Source organism: Amblyomma maculatum, chromosome 8 (genome assembly GCF_055883805.1).
Source record: "Amblyomma maculatum isolate TAMU_Amacu chromosome 8, ASM5588380v1, whole genome shotgun sequence".
Lineage (NCBI taxonomy): Eukaryota > Metazoa > Arthropoda > Arachnida > Ixodida > Ixodidae > Amblyomma > Amblyomma maculatum.
In genome coordinates this window covers 71,833,919-71,859,276 of record NC_139351.1, presented here as the reverse complement: position 1 = coordinate 71,859,276, position 25,358 = coordinate 71,833,919, and the positions used below count along the sequence as shown (strand labels likewise).

The following is a 25,358-nucleotide window of genomic DNA, read 5'->3' as shown; positions in this document are numbered from 1 at the left end:
TTACTGCAGTTGCCTTCTATTTCGTACTGACAACAATGAAGAGAACAAAAATCCACATTTGTCTACTGTAGAAATTTCCTGAAACTTGAGAAGGTGACCACAAAAGCATGGCTGCACAAAGGGAAAAGGATTGGAATGTAAACATTTCAGTCGAGCTTTGGGGGTATGGTCTCCCTTTTTCAATTAGGAGTACCAGTTCCATTTTCCTTTTACTATTGTTGCTATCTACAGCTAAGACAGCAGTGCTTTCTTCCATAAAAGCTTGAGCAAAATGGAAAATGCTGCTTCTAGAAATATTAGATTTTACTTTTGTTATTGTGCATCATTTTTAGTTTGTTTCAAAATGTTTGCAATTGGCCTGGAAACCAGGCACTGCTGTAAGTTTTGAGTGGACACCATTGTTAATCGCATTCGGCAGTGTAGCAAAATCTCGTTAATTCAACGCTCGTCAATTCGCACGTAAACGGGCTCGCTCGATTGATTTTGACTGGCGATCGCTTTGAGGTACGACCCGCGCTGTTGGCGATCACCGAAATATACCTCTCCGAACCTGAAATGCATGGGGCACTAAATGCACGCGCACTTACGCCGTACGATCAGTTACCAATTTTCGAAATAAAGTTCTGTGACGTCATTGTAGCTTTACTGGCAACCATGGCACGCACAACGTAATATTGGAGAGGACCTATGGCTATGGCGAATAACATGGAGGAAGGAAGTTGTTTCCTTTTTCCATGGCGAATAATGACACAGCGTTGGTGCAATCCGAGCTCTGGTTGACGTTGCAAACGGCGTCTCAAGTGTCCGACAAATGAGCGGCGCGCAGCAGGGAGGAAGCCGCTGGTGGTGGTGATGGTGGTGGTGAACTCTTTTATTACGCCCAAAAACGGGGCACCAGTCAAAGGACCGGTTGCGCTGGCTTAGAGAAGATCGGCGGGAATCCCTTGGGATGTCGCGCCCGAAACATTTCTTGTCTGCATTTAGTTTCAAACCGCCCAACTTTCTGGTATAGTTACGGCGTCTCCTCAATACAGGGTTGCCAAACTGCCGCTCGCTAAACCTGATAGTGAATATAGGGTCTATATAGTTTCGTTTCCCCTTACTTCACGTCATCCCGCATCTGCGATCGGACGCGCGCATCTGTCAGTCGCGTTGTTTCGTACGCTGCTTAGCGCGTCACTGTTTTTATCTTGATTTTGGGATGGCGCTGGTAAGACTGAGCGGTAGAGCGAAAGCGATCATCGTTCGCTTCGACGCCATATGCTCGAAACAGCGACGCTCTGCGCAAAACTACTGCGACGGTGCTGTTTTGTGCTACTCAGTGTCGCAGTGCGGAAAGAGAAATGCAGGCCTTTACAATTCTGGTACAATTCAACTTTGCTGCTCTGCCGCGGTGGCGTAGTGGTTATGGCGCGCTCTCGACTGCTGTGCCCAAAAATGAAGGATCGAATACCGACCGCGGCGGCCACTTTTTCATTTAGGCGAGAAGCTAGGCGCCCGGATCAACGTTAGAACAGCCCGGGCGCTGTGCGATGTCAGTGCACGGTAAAGAACCCTAGGAAGTCAAAGTATTCGGATTCACTCCACTACAGCGTCTTTGGGGACAGTTGCTTTGGGACAGTGCGCGCAAAACAATTAAGCACCTGAACAAATTGAGAAAAACCGTCGTTCTTACTCGCATGTCATCTGAAAAGCAAACAATCGTTCAGATGTTCATCAGATAAGATTACTGTGATACAAACTGTATTCTGGCCTGTTTTTCTTTTTTCTGTTCTTTTTTTTTTCTGATCCATTCGATAAATCGAACTATCGGTTAGTTCGAACATTTTGTCTGGTCCCTAAAAGCCGGCTCTTTTGTTCACGTGACTTGCTAACCATTTGTTTTGTTCCTAACTGTGGGAATCCGTAACGTGTTGTCTGTAAAAGATGACGGAAATTTTTGCAGTATCAGCAGTTTTTTACGACAGCACAAAGTGGCAAAGTCAACACAGTTCCGACAGTAAGCAATCCAAGTCAAGGCGGAATTTTAGAAAACTGTAGTTTTGATGATGAGTAGCCGCGAGTTTTGTCCTTTGAGCGGCCCTTAATTCATCGTTTTTAAAGTGCATCATTTTAGGCAAGTAATTACGCCTTGTGCTTTAGTCATAGAGAAAGAATGAACATTTTATTTTTTTTCTCTATGCTTTAGTGCTCAGGAATGCTGCCCGTACACCGTGCACACGGTTCAGTGGCCAGCAGCATTTCGTCGGGGCTGCATACTTAAATGCGTTCATTTTCGTTTTAAGGAAGAAATGCCGATTGTTTAAATTCGAAATTGTTGCTGGTTAACGACGCCGTGCGAGAGTATAAACGATCACACTCCATTCCTCGAGGCACGCTTTCGCTGCTTTGTAGAGGCTTGCGGACTGAAGTTTCCCCTTGACACTTGTTCACTTTGTTTTTGTGTTGTCATGAGTCCACCACACCGTGGCGGATCAAAAGTTGGGGCGTTCTGACTGCTGAATCGGACAATGTGGGTCCAACCCCGGCCGCGACGGTCGCTTTTCGATGATCGACAGAAAACGTTATTGAGGGGCTTTGGTTTCGACACGGGCGAAACGCTATGCGTCGATGTTTTAAATAACCCGGTTGTAATCATTTTCAGCCCTGTACGACGGCGTCCACTGTAGCCAGCGTCGCTTTCGGACATTGAACCCTTCGAAAACCGTAGTAATTGATACAGTATGCGAAGACCGCAATGGAGGAATGCTATGGACACGAAGATCGTGCAGAAATACGGATGCGCGCGGAGCCGCTGGGTGGACGGACGGTGGGCGTGGTTAGGCGTTCGTGTCTGCTCTTATTTTTGTTAATTCGAAAGCATATTTGTCTTGTCACTGGCATCGCCAGTGTGTGTAGGCAGAGCCTGTCATCAAAGCGTGCACCCCGCACGACCAAAGAACTTTCGTGGATGTTTCGAGTCCCAGAAGAAATGGTCGTGGGTTGGAATCCCAAAGAATGTCGAGGGTTCGAATCCTCGCACGCGTCACAGTTGATTGTCGAGCCATCGAAGATTCGCTGCGCGGACAAGCTTTCGTCTTCGTCTCATGGCATAATTTTCACGTCATTTTATTACCTTAATGACCCCCAGTTCGTGTTTATTACATGAGGGGTGGGTACAGGTGTAAACATATTATTAGTTAAATATGTCAGTTATACAATTACAAAACGTGGAGGGGCACGTGGTTGCAGCAGTGTCGTGTGGAAGGCCATTCCAGTCTATGGCTGAGCGAGGAAAGAATGATGATGCAAAACATAGTATGAGGTTGTGGGCAGGCAAGTTGCAGGAGATGACTAATGGGGGGGGGATGCGTGCTGGAGGACTAATGTAGGGAGGAATTCGAAGTGAGCTGGATAGAAACTTGTGGAACAAACACATACTGGCGATTCGACGAAGACAAGCAATATTTGTTAGAACGGGCCTAGAGATAAAATACTGGCATTGTATGAATTGCAGGAATGAATGAATCTAGCAGCTCAATTCTGTAGGGATTCATGTGAAATTATCAGATAGATTTGGTTTGGACTCCATATGGGGGATGTATATTCTAGTTTTGTTCATACGAATGATTTGTATGCAAGAAGTTATATGTCTAGTGGTGCATGGTGCAAGTGCTGTCTTAGGAAACGAAGAGTTCTGTTAGCTGATGATAGGATGTTTGTGACATGCGCATTCCAGGTTAAATCTTTGCACAGGGTTACGCCAAGGTATGCATAAGATTTGGTTAGTTCTACCCTTACCCCTGGTATTAAATAGGGGAAAAAATGGGGTTGCATTTGCGGTGGAACGACTCATGAGACGGTAGTTAAGAGATGGTTCTTTGTTACCTGATTTTTAGACTGGAATGACCTTTCTCACTTTCCAATCACTGCGTATGTTACCTGTATGAAGTGATTTGAAAAGTAGTGAAGGTATTATGTGCAGATGTAGAAGGTCCTAAGAGTCTCGGAATTTTTTGTTTCTTGGCGCACTTTGGCTCCCCGTGTGTATATGCCGTGCATGACTCGCCGTGGTTGTCTGCTGCTTCAGGCATGGCAGCACTCTTGCCCTCGAGAGAGGCCATGCCTCAAGGCTGCTTGGAACTACGGTATGCAGTTTCCAGTTGTGATGAAAACAAAACACAATGTGCCCATGTACTGTGTGACCTGGGTTCGATCCCGACTGTGTTTTGATGGACATGAAACGCAAGGCTTTTGAGTTCTGTGTGACATTAGTGCACTTAAATGATCCAAGGTGTACACCGTGGTGACACAAAGACGCTTATTTGCCTTTCCCCATGATCAAAAAGCTGCCTCCGTGACCAGGATCGAAACTGCATCTTTGTAACAGACCTCTCCTGGCCTACATCCTCAGAGCACATTTTTGAACTGATGGGAAAAACGTGCACCCTACTGAGGGGACTCCAAAACAGAAGAAAGGCGAGGTGCATATAATCGGGACAACAAAGACAGTGGGGGAGCGCTTGTCACTAGAAAATCAGTTCAAAAGTGAAAATGACCGATTTTGCACATCGGACAGTGCCTCTTTGACTTTACATTGCTTACACCAGGGAAAGGACTGCTGCCTTAACTACTGAGCCACTCCGGCGCGGTACATAAGGAAGTAGCACACCTTTCCATGTTTCTTGCAGTCAGAGAGGGTCGAAAGCGATGTACAGCGGCTGTTCAAGGAGGGAAGCTTGGTGATGAGGGGACAGATCGACGTCCTGACTGCACTGAATTTTTGTATGCATGGTTGGTCTTCAGTGGGCAGTGAACTATGTAACAGTGAATAGTGCCGCAACTTTTTAACTTTCTATCGTGCTCTCAACATGAGTTTAGATGTGCTACATCCCAAGTCAACTGGCAAGGTCGTGTGGTACGGCCTACGGCCCACCCATTTTCCTGACCTGTCCCTACCATGGATCCTGGGAGCAACAACAGTCGAAACTTTCACTTGACAATAAAGAAGTTAATTCGAGTAGGCAAAGCTGCCCTTGAATTCGAATTTTTGTGGTACCACCACCTCTTTTTGAATGCTAGCCTTGGGCAATTACATTCAGTTTGAGGCGTACATTACTGGGATGTATGCAGTGGGAAGTTATTGGCAGGAAGGTAACTTCTTGGTCTGCCAGTTAGTCATACTGCAATAGAGTTAAAGACTTTAAAGCTTGCATGTTCTAGGGTGACAGCAGAGGCCATATTTCGAGTTTGCATTATTATTAAAAGTGTCGTAATCTCCCTGACTTCGAGTCATCTGATTGGTAGAAATGCTGGAACCGGATGTCACTACCACTCCTTGTTCCGGTGTTTTCACCAAGCAGATGACTCGAGGTCGGCAAGATAGTGACACTTTCAATAACTACACAAACTCGGAATACAGCCCCAGGTCTTCGTGACTGTAATTTAAGGTTTGGCTTACTAAACTCGCACCTTTCAAGCCCCGTGCACTTCATACTCTTTCAGTTTTTTCACTGCCATGCACTGACTGTCACGAAATTTGTGTGCTTTGTCATAGTTTCGTCTTATTAAAGGTGCATGCCGTGTGTAGTATCTCTGCACTGGTTGAGTACTACCCACGAAGCATTGTGCCTGTCCTGTTTGGAAAAATCATAACCTCATGGGTGAGTCATTTCTCTTGCAGGGTGCTTGCTGCCTGTCCCCTGTGCCAATACCGTGACTGTTTTGCAGAAGAAAGATGTTGGGTGGCGGTACGACAACGACCAGCTTCGCCTTTGGCGCAGCGCCCACAGCATGTATACTGCCTGTTCTTTCCATTTTCTTTTTTTGCCTTATGCATTCTATTTGTGCCTGCATTAATATCTGTTTTATTTAATAAATCGGTGGATCCTAGTTCGACACAATGCTTGGCTACAATTCATCTGTGCAAGGTTTCATTCACTCCTTCACTTTGTCCAGTGCATATACTCACCTGTTCTCTAGCCTTATTAGCCCATATTTATGCATCATGCTGTGCTAAAACAGCCAACTAACTTTTTGGCCCAGCTATCTTGGTATGGCGAGGTAAGGTACAGCTGGCTACTTTTTTTAAAAGTATTGCTCGAGTGTTGGGTACCCAGTCTAGCAACACCGCAAGACAAAAAGGAGAAAATGGAAGGTAAGGACTGGGGTGAGCGCTTCTGATTAGTCAACCTCTGCCCATTATTGGCTGTTATGCATCAGAGTACCAAGAAGCTGCAGCAAATTTGTTTTTATCTGCCGCATAGAGTGCTTGTGGCATCTCTTAAGAGCACAAATTTGTAATAACATCCTAGCATGTTCAAGAAACCAGCTACAATAGTTACAAAAAACTATTCATAAAGCACACTTAATGTCAGTGCATTATTTTATAGTTCAAAACACCCTCTAGTTGCCACCCACTAATATGATCAGTACCTTCCATTGGGCGTGGGACATTGCATGTTTGCACGAAGCTAGGGAACAATTATGATCGAACTTGAAACAAACTTTCTAACGAGTCTGCCATCAAATTTGTTTCACGAGGTTGGCTCTCACGAAGCAGTGCAGTCGTGAAGGCAACAGTGGCGCCAGCAGCATGATGGTGCATTATTTTGTTCACTCTCCCGATTTCCACTCTGCTTTGCCTCAGTGCTGCCGTGCTCGCCCGATACATTTAAAACAATAGCCAGTTGTATGTGTATCACATGATAAATGTTGTTGCGATCCACTCTGGTAAATGTACTGGTGCCCTCTGCCAGCCTTCTGTTACATTGCAAGCAATCAAGTGAAGCCACTTTTCTCTCACTTTTTCATGTGTTGTTTCATTCTCACATAACTGCTTTGCAGTGGAGAGTATTCACTGTTATGGATTCCATATGTGGGACAGTTGTTCTGCCTCGCTTGATGGAGGGCTGAAGTGGAAATGAAACTGGAGAACACTGCACAGTTAGTGACGGCCCTTCAATCCCCGGTGTTGCTGAAACATCGATGAAAGAGTAATTCACTGCAACCCTTTAGCAGTTTTTTTTTTAATACAGTGTCTTACATTGATGGATTTTTAAAACCTGAAAAAGAGGGATTAGTGGTTGGAAAGCAGCAATGGGGGTCCTTGTGTTTTGCAGCATTTTCTTTCGGGGCCAACAAGACGAACACGACATTCAGCTTTGGCCAGCCGCAATCATCGACAGGTTTTACGGCTACACAGCCATCCACTGGAGCCACTGCCACTCCAGCCAGCACTGCTGCAGCTGCAACTGGTGGGGTTGGTGGCATCTGCCTGTCTCCACCTTTGTTGTATTTACTTGCGTTATGAATTTCCCCCTTTTCTCTTGGTGTGCACTGTGCTGTTGATAATAGAGTATGCTGGCAGACATTCTTTCTTTGAATGCTGAAGCAGCTGCGCAGTACTAAACACAGCCATGTCAAATTTCAAAACTACTATTTCTTTCAGCCCTATGGGACCAGTAGCCAGCTAAGTTCCGGACTGTTGCCTCTTAAATATTGTTGATGTTGTAAGGGGTTTATTGGAGTGTTATAATTTCGGATACGGAAGTAGGGTCTCTGGCCGACATCATATAGTATGCATCATCAGTGAGACCATTTAGAACATGTGTGACTCTTTCGGGCTCGGGCATGGACGGATTGACCCGCTTGCAGAGGTCAACCACGTCCTCAATGTAGCTAGTAAACGTTTCTTCGGGACGTTGAAGCCGTGCATGGAGGCGTTGTTCGGCGCGGAGTTTACGTACCGCAGGACGGCCGAAGACATCCGCGAAGTTTTTCTTGAAGACAGACCACGTCGGAAGATCGGCTTCGTGGTTTCGAAACCACAGATTCGCCACGTCCGTGAGGTAGAAGAGGACGTTGCTCAGTTTTATGGAATTGTCCCAGCGGTTGTAAGTGCTGACGTGCTCGAAAGAGGCCAGCCAGTCGTCAACGTCGTGGTCGTCGGTACCACTGAAGAAAGGTGGGTCACGGGGGCGTTGTGCCCCGGGACAGAAGATGGTGGCAGGAGTGGCAGGGATGGGCGCCGATGGTTGGTTGAGAGCATCCTGCATGGTTGTGACCGAAGGCGGTAGCATGCGGTTCCGAAGTTCCAGGGTGAAATTTGCGAGGAGAACTGGGGCGACGACCGAACCTCCACCAAGTGTAAGGGGTTTATTAGAGCACCAAGACCGCAAGCAACGTCCGCAAACCAAAGCGACGGGGGTAGCGTTCGAATCAACAGTGCAGTGCCAACAAGGCTCCGGCTCCACTTCGTCTACCTCTTCGGTTTGGCGCGCGAGCTGATGGCGATCGGGATTACTACAATGTATTCACAGCCTTTTTGTATTAGAGTGTCATTTGCACTTTCTTGGTAGGCCTTTGACTACGGTTTGCCTGAACAGTTTGAGACTGAGTTATTTCATAGTCTGTAATATCTGATTCTCTAGACGGTTACGACGTTCCCTAATGCAAAATTTGATAGCTGCTGTTTAGCTTCTTTATTTTTTTTTCCCTACAATAGTCTGTAATATCTAATTCTCTAGACGGTTACGACGTTCCCTAATGAAAATTTGATAGCTGCTGTTTAGCTTCTTTATTTTTTTTTCCTTACAATAGTCTGTAATATCTAATTCTCTAGACGGTTACGACGTTCCCTAATGAAAATTTGATAGCTGCTGTTTAGCTTCTTTATTTTTTTCCCCCCACAAAGTGGAAGGGAACGCAAGGGAAGAGTGCGGTAGTGAGGAGCAAGCGAGAGGATGAGAAAGAGAGAAATAAGGTCTCGGGCATTTGTTGATGCTGGTAAGGCCTGCACTCAGCCCGATGGGCCATATCAGGTGTCCGACAAGCGCATGGCGCAGAGCTCGTGGCTCTTCTTTCTCTTCTGAGAAATTCTTTTTGGCTCATGACTCTCTTATGACTCTCTTTTGCTCGGTTACATAAGCAATGGCACCGTCAGCGACATGGCCCAACCGCCGAATTGGTGCACAAGAACTGCGCCCTACAACTATTTGTAGAGCACACTCGATATCGGGCCATTAATTTAGTTAAAAAGAATAGCCCCTCCCCCTCCTCTCTCTCTCTCTCTTGCTGTGGGGAAGCATTGGAAAACATGCACAGGTTATCAGGGTAGCCCACAGAGCATTTGTTGCATGATGTCCAGAAGAGTCCAGTATGTAATGACTGTTGCACACAGCGAGGAAGACAGCTAATTGTACGACAGCATGTCACAAAATGCATAACAGCTTTGATTGCTCATATGATAGCCTTCGTTATTAAGTTTCCACTGTGGTCCCTTCAGTGTTATTTGTGTTTGTCGTATTTCTGTTTTAAGAGGTGTTTCTGGTGGCTTAGTTCCAGCATCTCCTACCATGTGAATTGAAATTTGTGTTAAAGTAAAAGTTAAGGCTGCTGGTATAAATGATAGAGATGTGAGCTTTTCGCAGAAAGTGTTTAGCCACCATTGAAGCTATGCGCTGATTGTATGATTAGTTAGTAGCCTGCTAAAGACAACACATTCTTATCATAAATGGCTGTTTATTTCAGGCATCTTCAAGGGTGGCATTATTTCATGATCTGTTGGGAAAAATTGTTTCTGCTTGAAGTAAAGTATTGGTGTTTGCCCTTAAAGTTTGTACTTGTGCATGACATCACTAGGTTATGGCATACATATAAATTTTAAGACCTATTTAAAATTTAGTATGTGACACACAGCATGCTCGTAATATAGCTGCTATCTGCTTGAGACTTCCAATTCCTAAGCATAGAACGACAGATTATTGGCCACAGCTGTCGCGTAGGGATTATGTGCATATGTATGTGTGCAAAGACTTGATTTCTTGTTAGGCACCATGTTACTCTCCTCATAACTTGTAGTCCATCTACACAAGGATTGAATTGCTTAGAAAATTATTTATATAAGCTCCTATCATGTCCCTGATGCAGCAGAAAATGAGTTTGCATTAGCATCATATTGCTCACAATTTGTTGTGTCATAAACGCTTTCTGTTGGCGTCGCAGTTAGTAAACTGGACTTATGTGAGTGCACGGTTCTGCCTGGTTCTTGATAGCGACCGTTGCGGATGGATCATGTCATTATCGCTGCTGTTCAGGTTTTTTTTTTTTAATTTTTTTTCTTTTTTTTGTGCAGAGATGCAATTGCATCCTGTAAACACTTTTCTTTCTGTGTTTCTTTGTCTGCTCGCCTTTGCATCGCAGGCAGCGTAGTCTGTTTGATGCAGCTCTTCTTGTGCTTTAGCAGTGTACAAGGAAGGCCAAAGGGTAGCTTGCTGTTGCCACTGGCAGATCCACACTTTGTCTAAGTAGTGGTAGGGTTGTCTCTTAAATAATGATGAAATGTGTCCCCACGCATTTATCGCTTGTGCATTGTTTTCAGCTACAACACAAGCCTCGGCACCAACGTCCACCTCTGGTGCACCATCCTCATCGTAAGTGCACCAATGAACGTTGTACAAGTGTACTGTGAGTTGAGCTAGTTGGTGCATCATTTTTTTTTAAAATACACAGCGCAACAAACATAGGTATACAGAGTGCCTTTTACTTGCGGAAAAGATTACATTGGTCAGTCAGGAAGGTGTCTTAACATAAGGCTAAGAGAACATGAAAACTCTCTAGAAAAAGCCCCGTCATCGAACCTGGCACTACACCACAAGGAATGTAGCCAAAAGCCCCCTTTGCACCCTCCTTGCACTCCCCTGTTCAAAGAAACTACAGTGTTGTACAAACACAGAGAGAAATTAACACGAGAATTAAAAGAGGCCTATCTCATTCACAAGAATTCTGACACATGCGTAAGCACCCCATCTGTTATCATTCATCCCCGAGAAATCTCGTATCTTGACGCAACTGGTTAAAGTGAAATGTTTTATCTGCGAACATGCGCACTTGGTTGTCAGAGAATTTTTGTATATATTCGTGTTGTTTCAATAAATCATGCAGTTGATAGCGCTGTTCCCGTCTACTCGCTTGTCCTATGTTTGTTGCGCTGTGTATTTTAAAAAAACGTTGTACAGGAGGGCAGCAACAGCTGTAGCCATTTTATGACGGTGTTGCTTGTTGTACGAGTAAAGTACATTTTTGGAATGAGAGACATTATCTGCTTTGTCATTTAGTAGGGGTCTCACACTGATATAAAACCTCGTTAATTTGGATCAGATAATTTCGACAACTTCGTCCCGTACCATTACGATATGCCACGCTACGAGGGGAAACTCGTTAATCCAGTGTGCGTGCGTGTGTGTGTTTGCATGCGTGCGGGCGAGCGAGCATCAGAGAAGACATATATGCATTGGTTCATCCCCCGGTGTTCATGCGCTGCATCATTCGGTGAATCTACGAGAATGTGCGATCGCGTTGGAAATTCTCATGCTCAGCAATCAGTGGTTGCAGATTTCTTTAAAGAAATGGAGGGATGTTTATAAAGGACATTTTGTTAGCATTTGTCTTATTTTACATTTTCTTTACTTCAGACATTTCCTCTGGTCCCACGAAATCTGAATTAACAAGGTTTTACTGTATTTACTGAAAAATGATCATGACTGAAGAGGTACAGTAGCAGTGGCTTCGTTTACACTTGTTTATTGCTCTGTGGGTAGATTGTTACTTTCTCCTGCTGTAAATGGCCCTGAATTTTCCACATAGTCAATCCATATTTGCAATACTTCTCTGGTGTCTGCCTATCCAGGCTATCGACCATTATTTTCTGTATTCGAGGTTATTCTAGCACGTACAAAAAGCTAATTACTTTCATTAATTGCTTGAGGGTGTCTCTGCCCTTGACGAGGTCTTACAGTGCACACGCATGGGCATGGTCTCAGCTTTCAATATGACGAGGCAGGGTACTTACCATCACAAAGAGGATGACTGAGGGCGAGTACACATCATAGGTTAGTGTCCAGCATTCATGATGTCTGTTCATCCTTAGTCTTCATCTCTTTCTGCTGGTATTATCCTGTCGTGCCATGCATGCAAGGTATGCACGATTGCTTTGTCCCCTTACCGGTAACTTTTCTGATTACCAGTAAGTTCTGATTTCTCCGTGCATGTGCACTAGCGGGAGCAAACCAGATTGCTTCTGCATAATTAGGCTCTTGTTTGGTTCCCTGTGCATGAATGCTGTCCTGGCAGCCTCGTAAGGACTATCATCATCATTCAACCTAAAGGTCACTATTGAAACATTATTGGAGGGCAGGGGGCGCAGGGAAAATTAATGTAGTGTTAATAAAATAAAACAATATTGTGCAATGATAATAATAATAATAATAATTAGTTTACAGAAAAGAAAGGTAGTGGACACCTGAACTGCACCATAAGGGAAGGGAGGAAAAAGAGAGTGAAAGCAGAAAGAGAAAGAGGTGCTGGAAGTGAAGGGCTACGGAGGAATTTCGACCGCCTGGTGATCTTTAACATGCACTGACATCGCACAGCACGCGGAAGCCTGTTCGTTTCACTTCCATCGAAGCCCAGGTGCTCCGGCACAGTAGTCGGCCATCATAACCACTGCACCACCGCGCGGAGCAGTGCAATGAAACACGATAAAATTGCAGTACAATGCTGGTCAATGCAGTGTAACAGAAAGGCTGTGTGAGGCAGGAACAACAACAAAAACTAAAATATATAACTACTTCAAGCACTAGAATTTCAATAGGTTTGGACTGTCATTTATTTGCTGCAGTGATTGATCAATGCCTGTCGAAATTTAGCAAGGCTGTCCTTGTTTACAATGTAGTCTATTAGCTGGTTCCAGTTTTCTATTGTAGTTAGCAGAAAAGGTGTACTGAAGGCTGTTAGTGATCCGTGACAGCTTTGATTACAGAGGGAATTGAAGAGTCAATGCAATGTTGTGATAGGAGCTAGTAATAATGTGTCATGAAGGTCAGGAAAGTTGTGCTATAATTTCTGAAAGAGGCAGAGTCAGGTGATTATTTTTTTTGATGCTCTTATGTTGAAAGTTAAGTGCAGGTTTAATTGTGGTAATACTATGCTTGCCATCATATTTTGAGGGGCTGAAATGGGCTGCTTAGTTCTGAATGACTTCTAGGGTGACAAGTTTGTTTGTGAGAGATCCTGATACTAGATATTCGTAACTTGCGTGCGTTGAGCGTAACAGTGTGCGTACAATGTTGCAGGATGAACTATCGATTGCTTGAGGAGTCGGTCAACCAGTGGGAGGTAGAGCTGGAAGAGCTCGAGAGAGACTTTATCATCCAAGCCACCCAGGTAAGCTGAGGGAGAGCAAAGTATAAGAAAATAGTGTGAATGCTAATAGTCTGCTGCTAACAGGGCTGGCTTCAGAGTATGCATATTGAGAAGTATTCAGTGTTATTGGGGCTGTTTCGATTGCTTATTTTTCGGGGAGATGCTTAGGGTGAAGCACTGAGTTAGCTTTTCTTTTATTAGGCATTTCTTGGCTTCTATGCAGTTCCAGGGTGATTTATTTGCAGCATACTTTCAATTTTTATGGGGTATCTCTTTATGGGCCATTATCCTCCATTTGGCAGTGGCAAAGCAAGTACCGCGCTGTTCTCATTCACGATTACAAGAGAGCACTTTTTCTTCGTAATACATGCTGTGACTTCACTCTTTTTCCCCCCCAACAACTAAAAAGTATTTGCCTTTGTGGATAAGTACACTTTTGGGTAATTGAACAAGCATCGTACGAGTCAAAAGCCAACTTTAACAAAATGTTATGTTCGTGAGCCTGCCTTCAGTAGAGCAGAACCTGTAGACAAAGTAAGTATATCAGAGTTGCAAGGACGTCACACATGCTTTTCACTAATTATACTCATTTAAATTGCACATTCATTTGTGCGCCTTTACATGAGTGTGCATGGTGTACAATGTGGGTTTGGGTGCATTTTGCAGTGTTACCTATTGGATTTTCAAGGCATTTTCAGTCTTGTTTTTTTGGCTTGCACGCAAAAAAAGTTAAGTAATGGCTTAGGTGACAAGTGGCCATGGAATGCAGCAGGAACGTACCAGGTACACTTTATATTCTAACATCGTTGTAACTCTGCAATTGATTGTTCTTAACGACCTTAGTATTCACTCATTGGAGTGCTGTTGTATTCAGGATGTTGAATACCTGAACAATCAACAAATGGAAAATTAAAATATAGCAAACATCGTTTGCTTTATTTATTTCAGGATTCACCTGATATTCGTAAGTAAAATTCAAGTAGAATTTCACAGAGGCATACGCCCTACTTAAAAATTCAGTACAGGATTTCGTATAGTGGTATTTTGTACAGGAAGGACCTGCATGAAAGAAAGTAGAGCTGTTATATTACTGCTGATTACAGTAAACTGTAAGTAATTTGGCCTTTAAAGGGCCAGAAAAGAATATCGGAATTAAAACTTGGTATTGACCCCTTTCATAAATGTCAACTTCACCTCAATGCTTGCTTCCCTACTAATGGCGGAAGTGCATTATTTGGAACTTTATGTTACAGCCATAATTTGTTCGATTTTTACGGCAGAATATTTTTCACGTATTCCCCCTAGCAGCATTACATGAATTTATGGAGCAGGAACATGCAATATATTAGCACCTTATCTTTGTTCTTGTTCCCTTTTCTTTTTTTGGCAACTAGCACCATTTAGGGCAGCACACAATGTGAGAAACCAACTTGATAAATTATGCGGAAAACTGCCAAAAAGCATTTGCATCACAGGAAACTGGTGAATTTGAAAATTTTTGGCATATTCGGTAATTTTCTAATATCCGCAAAATTTAAATATTAGTTTTTTGAATATGAATTGACTAACTCGCTTATTCGATTTGTATTCAAAATTTCCAACATTCGTACAACCCTAGTGTTAATGCTTGGTTAAAGGTACCGCTGTGTAACAAGGTGCTTCATGGCTTGGATGCTGGGGTAGCACATGTCGTGAAGAGAGTGGAAAGCAGCACCACGGAAAGCATTGGGAGTGGAAGAGGGAGGCACAGCTGCTGACGTATCACCATGGGAAGAAAGTGCAAGCAAGACTGATTTTTGGACCTGATCAGCAAGCTCTGCGAGGCGATCAAGCGTTAAGTATCCTGCAGCTGCCAAGATGAGACGACTTCACTGTGGCAAGTGCTGCAGGAAAAGCTCTTGCAACAGCAAACCATTTGATGTGACTCTGGTGGTGCCTACAAGCTGCCTCATGCTAATGAGCCGTGGAAATGTTGCCGGTTCCCCAGCTCTTCGCTAGTGAGCAGGTGCCGAAGGCATTCATTCTTAGACAGTAATGCCCGGTAATGTCATTTGCCACCTCTTGAGTGATGTCAGAAGACAGGCTGGAGAGGAGGTGATGAAACCACGACATCTCGGAGGGGATGCGGTGAATATGGAAAATGGCTCCCACTTGGGCTAATCACACTTGCAAGGTTCTTGTGCCAGATCGATGACAGGCAGAAACAAACTGCTGCGAGATCCCTTGTGTACGAGGTAGTGTCAGACAAGACATTGTCTGAACATCGTAGGTTGCTCGGATCAGTCATTTTTTAGGCCGGTGTCACCACTGTAGGGTGTTGCAGCGGAGCACCAGAACAAGCGGCGAGTGGGGCAGGCATTTAGAATGGGACCGCTTGTGCCATGCTTGTTCACATAGCGCACGCAAGCCAACTTTATTCTTTTCTGTCAACCAGCGCGAAGGCGCCGCCTGTGTTTACCAAACTTAAAACCTCTGTACAATGTAGGAGTGTGCTACAGGCTCATTACTCAAGTGGGTTCGTTATGCATGTAAATATGCCGTACTTTTATGTTTGGCTATCTGTGGTAGCTCAGTGGCCGGTGTCGCCTGCTATGCTGCCAGTGGTCTTCAATCAGATCTTGCCCATGGTGGCCACGTTCCTGCAGAGCCAAAATAAAGCTTGTTTGAGTTTTAATGTCAGTGCATGTTGAAAGGCCACAGGTGGCTGAAGTAAACTTAGAAACATGCAGTACATTTTCTCAGAGCTCATTTGCAATCTCGGAACGCTAAGCCTTGCATACTGTTCCTTCATTTGCTTGTCGACCTTGTTTAGGTTCAAACACTTTTCTTTGAGAACTGGTTTCTGCGCCCAATGTCTGGGCAGCAAATTGTAGTCGGGCGTTGCACTGAGACACTGACAGTAGTGTCAGTCGCATCATCATCATCACCGTGCTTTTCCAGTCACTGGACTTGCCCCTTCTCTGGAATTGCCCCCTCTCTTTCTTTTTGATGACTTTGGGTGGAGCACATTGAATCACCACTGGCGCACATGTGGTGCAGGTGAACGCCCGGGACCGGCTGGTTTGGCAAAGTGCCGAGCGGGTGGCTGAGTTGAACGTAGAGCTAGAGTGTGCTCAGCTGGACCAGCAGCGGCTGGAGCATGAGTTGGACTACGTGGCTGCACAGCAGGCGGAGCTGGAGCGGCTGCTGGCGCCCCTGGAGAGCGGCATGCGCACCGCACCAGCTCTTTCTGTGCAGCAGCACGCCGACCTGGAGCGTGAGCACACGTGCGTGTGGTCCTGCTATTTTATATGGCTCAGCACAGTGAAGCCAGCACCACTGCACTCAACTCTTGACACTGCAGGCTCAAAGGAGACCAAAAGTTTGGTCAAATTAGTGGTAGCTTTTTCATTACACTTGATGTTGGCGGAGCCAAAATGTCAGTTTGAATAAACCGCCTGTCTAAATTAACGCCCACTATGTATACCAGGTCATGGCACTTATTAGCACTGTGGTACTGGCCTCACGGTTGCTAGTCCCAAAGCGTGAAGCCTTTAATGGTATGAGTATCTTGTGTCAGATATGCCAAGTAGTATACCACTATCCTTGGGTGGTTCGTGCACCCAAACCAGGAACAGTATATTTTTCACCTTGCTGGCGATAGCCTACATTATCCCTTTTATTTTTTTATTGCCAGCTGTTCGTAAATCACTGACATGAGGGTCCCCGCTATTGGACTCATTCATCTCAATTTTAAAAAATAATATAAAAAAAACATGCTTCATTGTTAATAGAAGCAGAAAATGTATGTAAAGAAGATGGCACATTTTTTTTTGCATAATACGCCTCATCTGCCTGTTGCCTGAGTCTCCAGATGACTGGCTTTTCCCAGTATGAGACTTGGGGGCAGTGCTGTCCCAGCTTATGTGATGCTTGTTCCACTGCTTTCCATTGATATGAATGATGTTCATCCACTACGACCTAACATCGTGCTAGTGCATCCAGTGTTTTCCCAGTACATCTTCACCAAATCTCAGTGACCACCAGTGTTTCGAGGGTAACTTCACACACTGTGAGGTCTGAAAATTTGGTCTTTCGGACTAAAATTAGTGACAGCAGTGCTGTGGAAGCTTTTTCTTTTTTACCTATCATAGAGATAGGCGAGCATCGAACTTAAAGCTTTTGCCAATGCGAAGGGTACCAACCTGGACCTAAACAGAGCCAGTCAGACGGACTGACTTGGATAGGCTGAGCTATTTTGTTCCTCATTTTTGCCATTCCAATCATTCTCGAAAATGGTGTGAGCCAAGGCAGCATGGTCACATTGAAGATGGGACAGTAGCAGCATTTGCTATGCTCAGCCTATATTATAAATTTTTTTTAAGGAAAATAAAGTTCCCCTAGGAAACAGTCTCTGTTCTCTCTTCTCATGGTAGTGGCACGGCATGGCATGGCCTCATATCACTGTTGGTTATGGGTGATGTGAGGTGATGCAGATTAAAAATGATGACTGATTTAGATTTAAACTAATACAGTCATACCTCGTTATCAAACCTCGTTATAACGAGCACAGATATTGTGAATTATAGAATAAATTAATGTACAATTAAAGTTTTGTTGGTTTATGCATTATTTTTATGGACTCCTATTAGTATGACGAAACGAAAAAACAAAATATTTGACGCTCGATCGGTTATAACGAAGCAGTTTTTTGCGTCCACATGGCTAAAAATGTGTGGAGGAGACAAACTTCAAGAATTGCAATATTTTGATCATTTGAATCACCGACCGGGGAACATATTTAAATTGCCCGCATATTTGCGTTTTATGAAACACTCCTGGTGTCGAGGCAGGTGCAGCCTGCCACCTGACAATGTGTTTCAAGGCAGTACGCCAACCTCGACACCAGAACGGTGCTTGCGCGCAGTTCGGCGTGAATCCGGCAAGCGCTCACAGGGGTCTCTTAATTTTGCTCGCTATAGTAAGTGTACAAAACTAGAATATTTCACATGCTCTATGTGCCTTCAACGAATTTCTTTCACAATTGTAATAATTTTAAAAACGCTCCATTAATGCATTACATGACGGCTGGAATTCCAAAGTAAATTACCTCCCATATTTTGAACACATATTTTACCACACGGTGGGTGAGTGCAACATGGTATTACTACAGAAGAAAAAGTTGGCCGCGCATGCAGAATACCCTTCGAGGCAAGCACGAAAATATGTGCTTTTTGAAGAGATTGCCACAAGGTGGGCATCCCGTGGTAGGCAAAGGAGAAACAGACTGTACAGGGTGACTTTTTCTGACCGCAGGAGAGGGCGAGCTTCTCTTCCTAAATACTTGCTCTGTGATTGTGGCGCCGTGGTGCCTGAACTGACCGACCAAAATACAGTATGTCATCTGATTCCTGCAAATGATGCAAGTAATGATGATGACAGAACTGGAAAGATGAGTGAACTCTAAACTGTGCAGATGTCATCGACATGGCCAACATTTTGCAGTTTCATAAATAAATCTGTGCATGGGGGCAGCATCCCTACTTGAGCGTTTATTTTTGCTTCCCAACATGGGGGGGGGGGGGGGGGGGAACAAAAGGCGAGATGTCTTGTTTATACCGAGCTTTTAATTAAAGAATTTTGTGTTGTCGCACCTTTATATTGTCCATGATACAGTGCATTTTGCCAAGTTATTTTAGCACACTTGTTTTCAAGAAATTTTGCTCCTACTGAAACGAATGTCGGATATAGTAAACGAATTTTCGCACCCAATGCTACTTCCTTATGACAAGGTCAGACTGTATTGTTGCTTCGAAGCAGTGCACTGGAGCACATAAAGACGACCAGCTCAAAAAACTGGGACAAAGGAACAAAAAATGACAGGACTGAAAATGACACTGGAAACGGCAAAATTTACGTTTTTTTTTTCACGAGGCCAGGCCTTTTGCAAGAAAAAGATTTTTGAAGTTATGGATTTTTCAGGCTCTTCAATTATATACATTTTCTGGGTCCCACAGAGTCAGAAATATTGGTTGGTGACTAGCATGTTCTTTATTTTTACAATTTGTATGTTTCACAGCAGTATGCCGTGTTTGAATTCTGGGGTGAATTGTGGCCACAAAATTAAAAAAAAAAAAAAAATTCCAAAATGAGATTTTTATCTCCTTCTCTGCTGGTGCACTATTAGCCAGCATTGCACACTGACTGCACAGGTCTCAAAACGCTTGAAATTACAAAAGGGTGTTTGCTTTGGCTGACATTTCTTCAATGCACCAGTAAACCCCTTCATTGCGATATTTATTCTAAGTGCTGCTATATTTTAGAAATTTTGATGACAAGCTATATTGCGACAGCATGACAATGTTTGCAATTGTTTTCAATAAATTTAGTTTGGCACCAAGGACGCTGCTTATTTGGACGCCCAAGTGTTCATTTTTTGACAGCAAAATTTTTTGCAGGACCAGATATTTTTGCAAAATGTAGACCATTAATAAAGGCCACAAAAATTGAATGATTTATAGTGCAGCATAGCGGTTTGTATCACAGTGTCTGCGACTGCATGCAACATTTTCAAACTGTTTTCCAAAGCTTCCAGAGATGTCAGCGATTCCTGCTGCATTTGGGATCCCTGCCGAACAGAATCGTGAGGCCATGTCGTTGCTAACAGAAAACGATCGCTTTGCGGGGGCAAGAAATAAAGATGAATGTTGGGAAGCTTTCAGTGTGCCTAGGAGGGCCTGTCTTGTGCAGCAGCTTTTTTTTTTCTTCTCTAACGTGGGGCAACGCTTTGCTATAGGACTCTGTAGCTAAATTTTGCTTGGGAAAACATGTTTTTATGGTCAAGAAAATGATTAATTGGACATAAAACTGCTCTTCTTTTTTCTAACCACACTGCTGCGATACCGTGAGCATTGAACTGCGCAGCGTGGGTTAATTCCAGAAGATATTGAGATATTCCTGTCATTTTTGTGAAACATGGGGTTCTGAATACACACAGATTTTTCCAGGCAGCATAATATAATCTATATATGAAAGAGTAAAGCTAGCTAACTTTTCAGGGCTTTCGACACCTGTACCGTATTCTGTGAAGTCATAGTCATAGAGATGCGGCTTACTTTCTTTGTGGCTTTGTCATCTGCTCCACCACCTGGTGCATTGCAGTTACCACCTGGCTGCCAACATTAACTCGCAGCTGAACTGTGTGTCCCGGGATATCGGCGACTGCGTGGAGCAGCTTAACACTGCCAGTGCTTCCTCTGCACAGGACGAGCCGGTAAGCCCTCATCGGTTTGCCACTTGGCTCTTTGACATCTTTACAGCTGAAGCAGTAGGCGGCCCGACTTGGGAACCGTGTGGTGTGCTGTTGGTAGGGCTGAAGCGCACCTGTCCCACTGATTTGAGGACAGCCCAATAGTATAGGCTGCATTCACATGACATTCTGAATCTTGTTCAAGCTGCATACCTTCGTTCTGAGGGTGGTGTAGTTCTGTTGTCGCAGCATGGTAGAGTTTTTCTGGGCACGACTACGCTTTTCTTTATTCATGGCTTCAAAGCATCTCTGACTACATAGTAGTGAGTGGTGTAAGTTCAGGAAAAACCTACTGTAGGGCAGCAGCCTCCTTATAGCTTCCTCTCTCATAGTTAAAGGAGATGAGAAAAACGACTCATTATGCCAGTCTTGTTGTGGCCAGGTGTGCGTCTTCTTGCCTTTTCTGAGAAGAGACGGGGTCGTAACTTGTGCTCTTTACTTTAACTTAGTTTGCATCATGCAAACATCATCAATTGTTTGCATGAGGTAAACTTGATGCATTCTTCTTATCTGCTGTTCAAGCTTTGCTTTTCCAAAACGGTGTTACAAGTAATATGCAGGAAGTCTCACTAAATGAGAGTGCTCATAAAAAATAATAATAATAATAACCAAAACTCGGCACATTTTGTCACAGCGTGAAGCATTTCATTTGACCTTCACATCATATAGCCAGTAGGAAAAATTTAGTTTAATTTCTGCGACTAAGAAACGAATATGCTGATTGCTGCTGTGATAGTAATTTTTATCATTGTGGACTTGCATGTCTTTACCAGATTAGATGTGCTTTGTTGCCTTTCTCGTAACCTGCAATTTGTTCGGTTTTATTCTACCAGTCATAAACAGTGGCACTATTGCAATTCCTCATTGCTAAATTCCTTTTATTTGGATTCCAAGGTTTATTTCATAAATTGTGGCTCTTGCAAGTAAATTCCAGAACAATAAGTTTCAATAAATTGAATATATGACATTCGCCTGGGTCGCTAAATAACTGTGCCCAAGCTTTTATACTCCGTTTCGTACATCAGGTGCAACGCAGCGAAAGCTACGCAAGTAGTCCGCAAGAAAAAGAACAGGAGGCGTATCACTACGAGCTCGTTCTGTAGGCGAGTGGTTCCTGCCAAAACGGGCTCTATTCCGAGCATGCACGTTTGCATCAACGTGCTTCGCATGCTTAGACATCTTCACAGAGCGGATCTTATAGAAAAAATGCGCACCAAAGAACCATTTTCTCAAAAAGAGATGCGCAGCGCGGAGGGCACAGCCAGCGCCATCTGGTGGCACAGCTGGCAAGGTTGCGGGGCAGCAAAACGCGGCACGAACAAAAACGACATAAAAAAAACATACAAATTAGCCGAATCCGACCTTTTCTCCCTACAAAAGGTGCTTTTTATGAAGTTGATGGAAAATGTAAAATGTATTTGGCTTGCAGACAAAGCAACTATTATTTTCTCTTGTCAAGAGCAGGCACTATTTTTTATCGCGGACGCGGAGAGCGCAAACAAGAGCTGTAGCTTTGGTAGTGTTGCACTTGTATGAAACGGAGTATAGTCTATAGCTGAATCACAGCTGCAGGTATTTTTTGGAACAGCTGCCTTTATTTGGTTGTTCGAGCTGGCCAGTGTTGGTTCAATTTCTCCCATCTTCATTGTAAACCGTACCGTGTAGCCTGATTCACCTTTGAAGTTTTGAAGTAGATCGTACTTCATATGAAGGGAAATGTAGCAGGCATGTCTTGAACAAAGGCACTCTTCTTTGGCAGGACATACAGGCACATTTTGAGCAAGGGCGCTCTGTTATGGCAGTACGTGCAGATTGTGCAGGTTGTGCAAATTGTGCAGGTGTGTGCAGGTTGTTGGTGCAGAGGTTGAGAACTCTGCCTCGTCTTAGGTTAAGCAGTGCAAAGGGACACCAAATGTGAAAGGTGATGAACGGAAGCTCACCGGGGCAAAGGTAGTGAAGCTTTCACAGTCAGATGTGGCTTTTCTTTTTCTTATTTTTTTCGCGTTAATGCAACATGCCTTCACATAATTGCAACATAAGGCCCAGCTTTACCTAGCATATATCGAGCACCGCAGCTGAAGCTGCCAGTAATCACATGTGATGCTGGAATCTGGAGACTAGGAAAGGAAGGCGATGTGGGTGGGGTAATGTCAAGGGAGGGTCGAATAAGGTGGAAACTTCATTTAAGAATGTCCCAACTCATATCAAGAGTAGGAAATCGATTTGGATGGGACACATAGTGTGGGAAAGAGTTTGTCTGTTGGAGATAAAAAGTGGGCGGAAAACATTGCCATTATGAGCTGAGAGCCAGGCACAGGACTGACGAATTTGCCGAGATAGGGTCACCAGGGATAGCTTGAGACAGGGCTGTTCGGAGATTGCCAAAAAGAGGACACAAAAGGGACTGTGGATATAGAGGGATAGTGAGGATAATTCCGATGAAAGCACCTTTCCATTGTTACCTTCCTCTTGGCTTGATATCACCTGTTTGATGGCAGGCCAGTGGAGAGTGAGCACTTAGTGCAAATCTAGTGTTCATGTACACCGCCTGAAGTGTCTGTCTGCTTTTTATGTGCAGCTTGAGCAGATCTCACAGGTGATGAGTGCACACATGGATGCCCTCACGTGGATTCAGCGCCACTCAGGTGAGTAACACTCATTGCATTCGGCCTGATCAAGCAATTTGAATTGCTAACCTGACCTTACTGTAATCACAAAGCCAGTTGTATCAAACCCAGTCCCCGAGAAAAACATTTCGTGCTGAGGTGCAATTGTGATGCTTTAATCAGTGAAAGTTTATCGGTACTGTCCGATTGGCCCTCCACTTTCCACAATAGAGCCAACCGCAGGGTTGTTTCCATGGCAGCCAATTTCAGGTTGTACAATCATCTGCCCACATCAGAACCTCCTCTTAGCCACCATCCAGCCTCTTCCTCCTCATCCCTGGAAGTGGAGAGTTTCTGTTCACTTCGCCACCTGCCTACCGTGGCAAGTTAAAAAGGACCCTTGGCGACCTCTCGCAATGGATTAGGGTGTCGCACTACTGCGCTTTTGTAGCCACCCCTTTTCCATTTACATCAAGTGGGCTTTGTGGGTGCACCGTCTCATTGGGCACACTCGAGGGACATAGGCAGCATGGGACGCAGTGGGGTGCCTGTTTTCTTTTTTTTTCTTGGGTGCGGCATGCACTAAATTTTTTTTGCTGATATCTTTGGTGTCAGAAAATCTAGCTTAAAGTTTTTCATTTTTTGCATTTCGGAGGGAGCTGATGGGATACCTATTGCTCGAGCACATTTTCTAGTTTAGGGAAGTAGTTTTTCAAGGTCCCTGGGAGTGTTCGATTAACACTCCTAATTCAAAATATCAAAACTTCCAATTTCACAGGGGTCAAGTTAACAAATATTTTACTTTAATAGCTTCTATTGTGAAGAATTGTAAGATGGCAGCAAGGTCAGGTGGAAAAATATTATTCCATCTTTCTTGCTGGCCTGTCTTATGCCTTTCTGGGGCAAACAGTATTGGCCTCTTAACTTGCAGCAATAAAAAGCTGCTGCATTTTTGTGCTTACCAGTGTTATCCTTGAGGTCCTGGGGGCTAGCCTACCAGTGTACTGATTAGTCAAAAATTAGTGAGTGATTAACACGACGCGCGTGCCCTGTACTGCAGCCATGCCGTGTGGGTAATGCCTCCTTTTTGTATCTGCCAGACCAAATGAAGCAGAAGCTTCAAGACCTGGAGCGTTCCTGTAAGCAGAGGGCTGAGCCGCTGCTGAAACACTGAGAGCCGAAATGGTACGCAAGTTCTGTCATTAATAAACTGCATATTTTTATCACTGGCACCGCCTGCTGCTTTGTTTGGGATGGCCTGAGGTGTTAAGATTAGATATGATCAAGTGGAACATCAAAAAATGTTACTGCAATCCAGTGGAAATCATTCAAAACCACCTGCTTTCTATTAAACAAAAAATAATAATTTGGTTTATAGGAAAAGAAAGACAAAATCTGCCACACTTCTACATCGACACCTGAACTATGCTGCAAGAGAAGCGAAAGAAGAGGTGTGGTTGTAAAGGTCTGTGGAACAACTTTGACCACCTAGAAATTTTTCACCTCCATCGGAACGCAGCCTCCGCAGTCAAATTCGAACCCAGATACTGCGGTTCAATGGCAGAGTGTCTTTACCACACGGTAGCTTCATTCATTTCTGGAAGTTAAGAGAGGTGTCTTTTGGCCGGGATTGTGGTGTGACGCAAGTTTGAGACCACTGGGGAGCTTGGTTGAATGGCACAGTTTGCCGCTTGTGTTGGTTGATTACTGCAAATTCACATCATCGAAAATGAATATGTTTAAGGTACCCACAATGTGTCTTGGAAATTCTTTTGTTTGCTTGTGCAGTTGTGTCCACAAACAACGACCCAACTTCCACAGCAAAATAATATGATGCGAAAAATAACAGCAGCATTGCACGTGTTTCACTTGATGGAAATATGGAATAAAGGTTAAACAAACTCTGCATGTGGCGATGGCACCTAGAGGTGACACATCTGCTTTGTGTGCAAAAAGATTGCGGTTCCAATCCCGGCCTTGTTGCAATTGTCCACCCGATGCAAGAGTCGATGTCATTGAATAACCAGCCCTGGGTTGCGCCTGGCCCTGGCAACCAGATCCGACAAACAGGCTTTCTTACCTACAGCAGAATTTGGTCACCCTGGTGTAATTGACCACGAATTGACAAATATTCTGAAATTGCAGCTTTACCCTTGTTCGCAAAATATCAAGCCCAGAACTAATACTATGTTATTAACAGTATTTCAGGGCATAATGTGTCAATAAGCTTAACCTGTGTGTATTTCTCTCATGTAAACGTAAACTTGCTTTCACACGATTAG

General features: G+C 44.1%; 2 protein-coding genes across 2 annotated transcripts in view; one reads left to right on the top strand and one right to left on the bottom strand.

Annotated features, from left to right (window-relative positions):
• Positions 1-1,965: 1,965 nt before the first annotated feature.
• LOC146181483 (nuclear pore glycoprotein p62-like) lies at positions 1,966-24,302 on the top strand. The gene is made up of 9 exons (XM_084576545.1): positions 1,966-2,116; positions 5,663-5,774; positions 7,101-7,235; positions 10,361-10,412; positions 13,113-13,203; positions 16,222-16,448; positions 20,323-20,434; positions 23,049-23,115; positions 24,177-24,302. Exons 2-9 carry the CDS (start codon positions 5,717-5,719, stop codon positions 24,248-24,250), a joined length of 816 nt encoding a protein of 271 aa, XP_084432671.1. The 5' UTR covers positions 1,966-2,116; positions 5,663-5,716; the 3' UTR covers positions 24,251-24,302.
• LOC146181482 (mitochondrial GTPase 1-like) overlaps positions 15,607-25,358 on the bottom strand; it is a 28,198-nt gene continuing 18,446 nt past the window's right edge. Inside the window, exon 11 of the mRNA XM_084576542.1 lies at positions 15,607-15,821. The gene's annotated coding sequence lies outside the window, so the exon portion shown is untranslated. The remainder of the gene's footprint in view (positions 15,822-25,358) is intronic.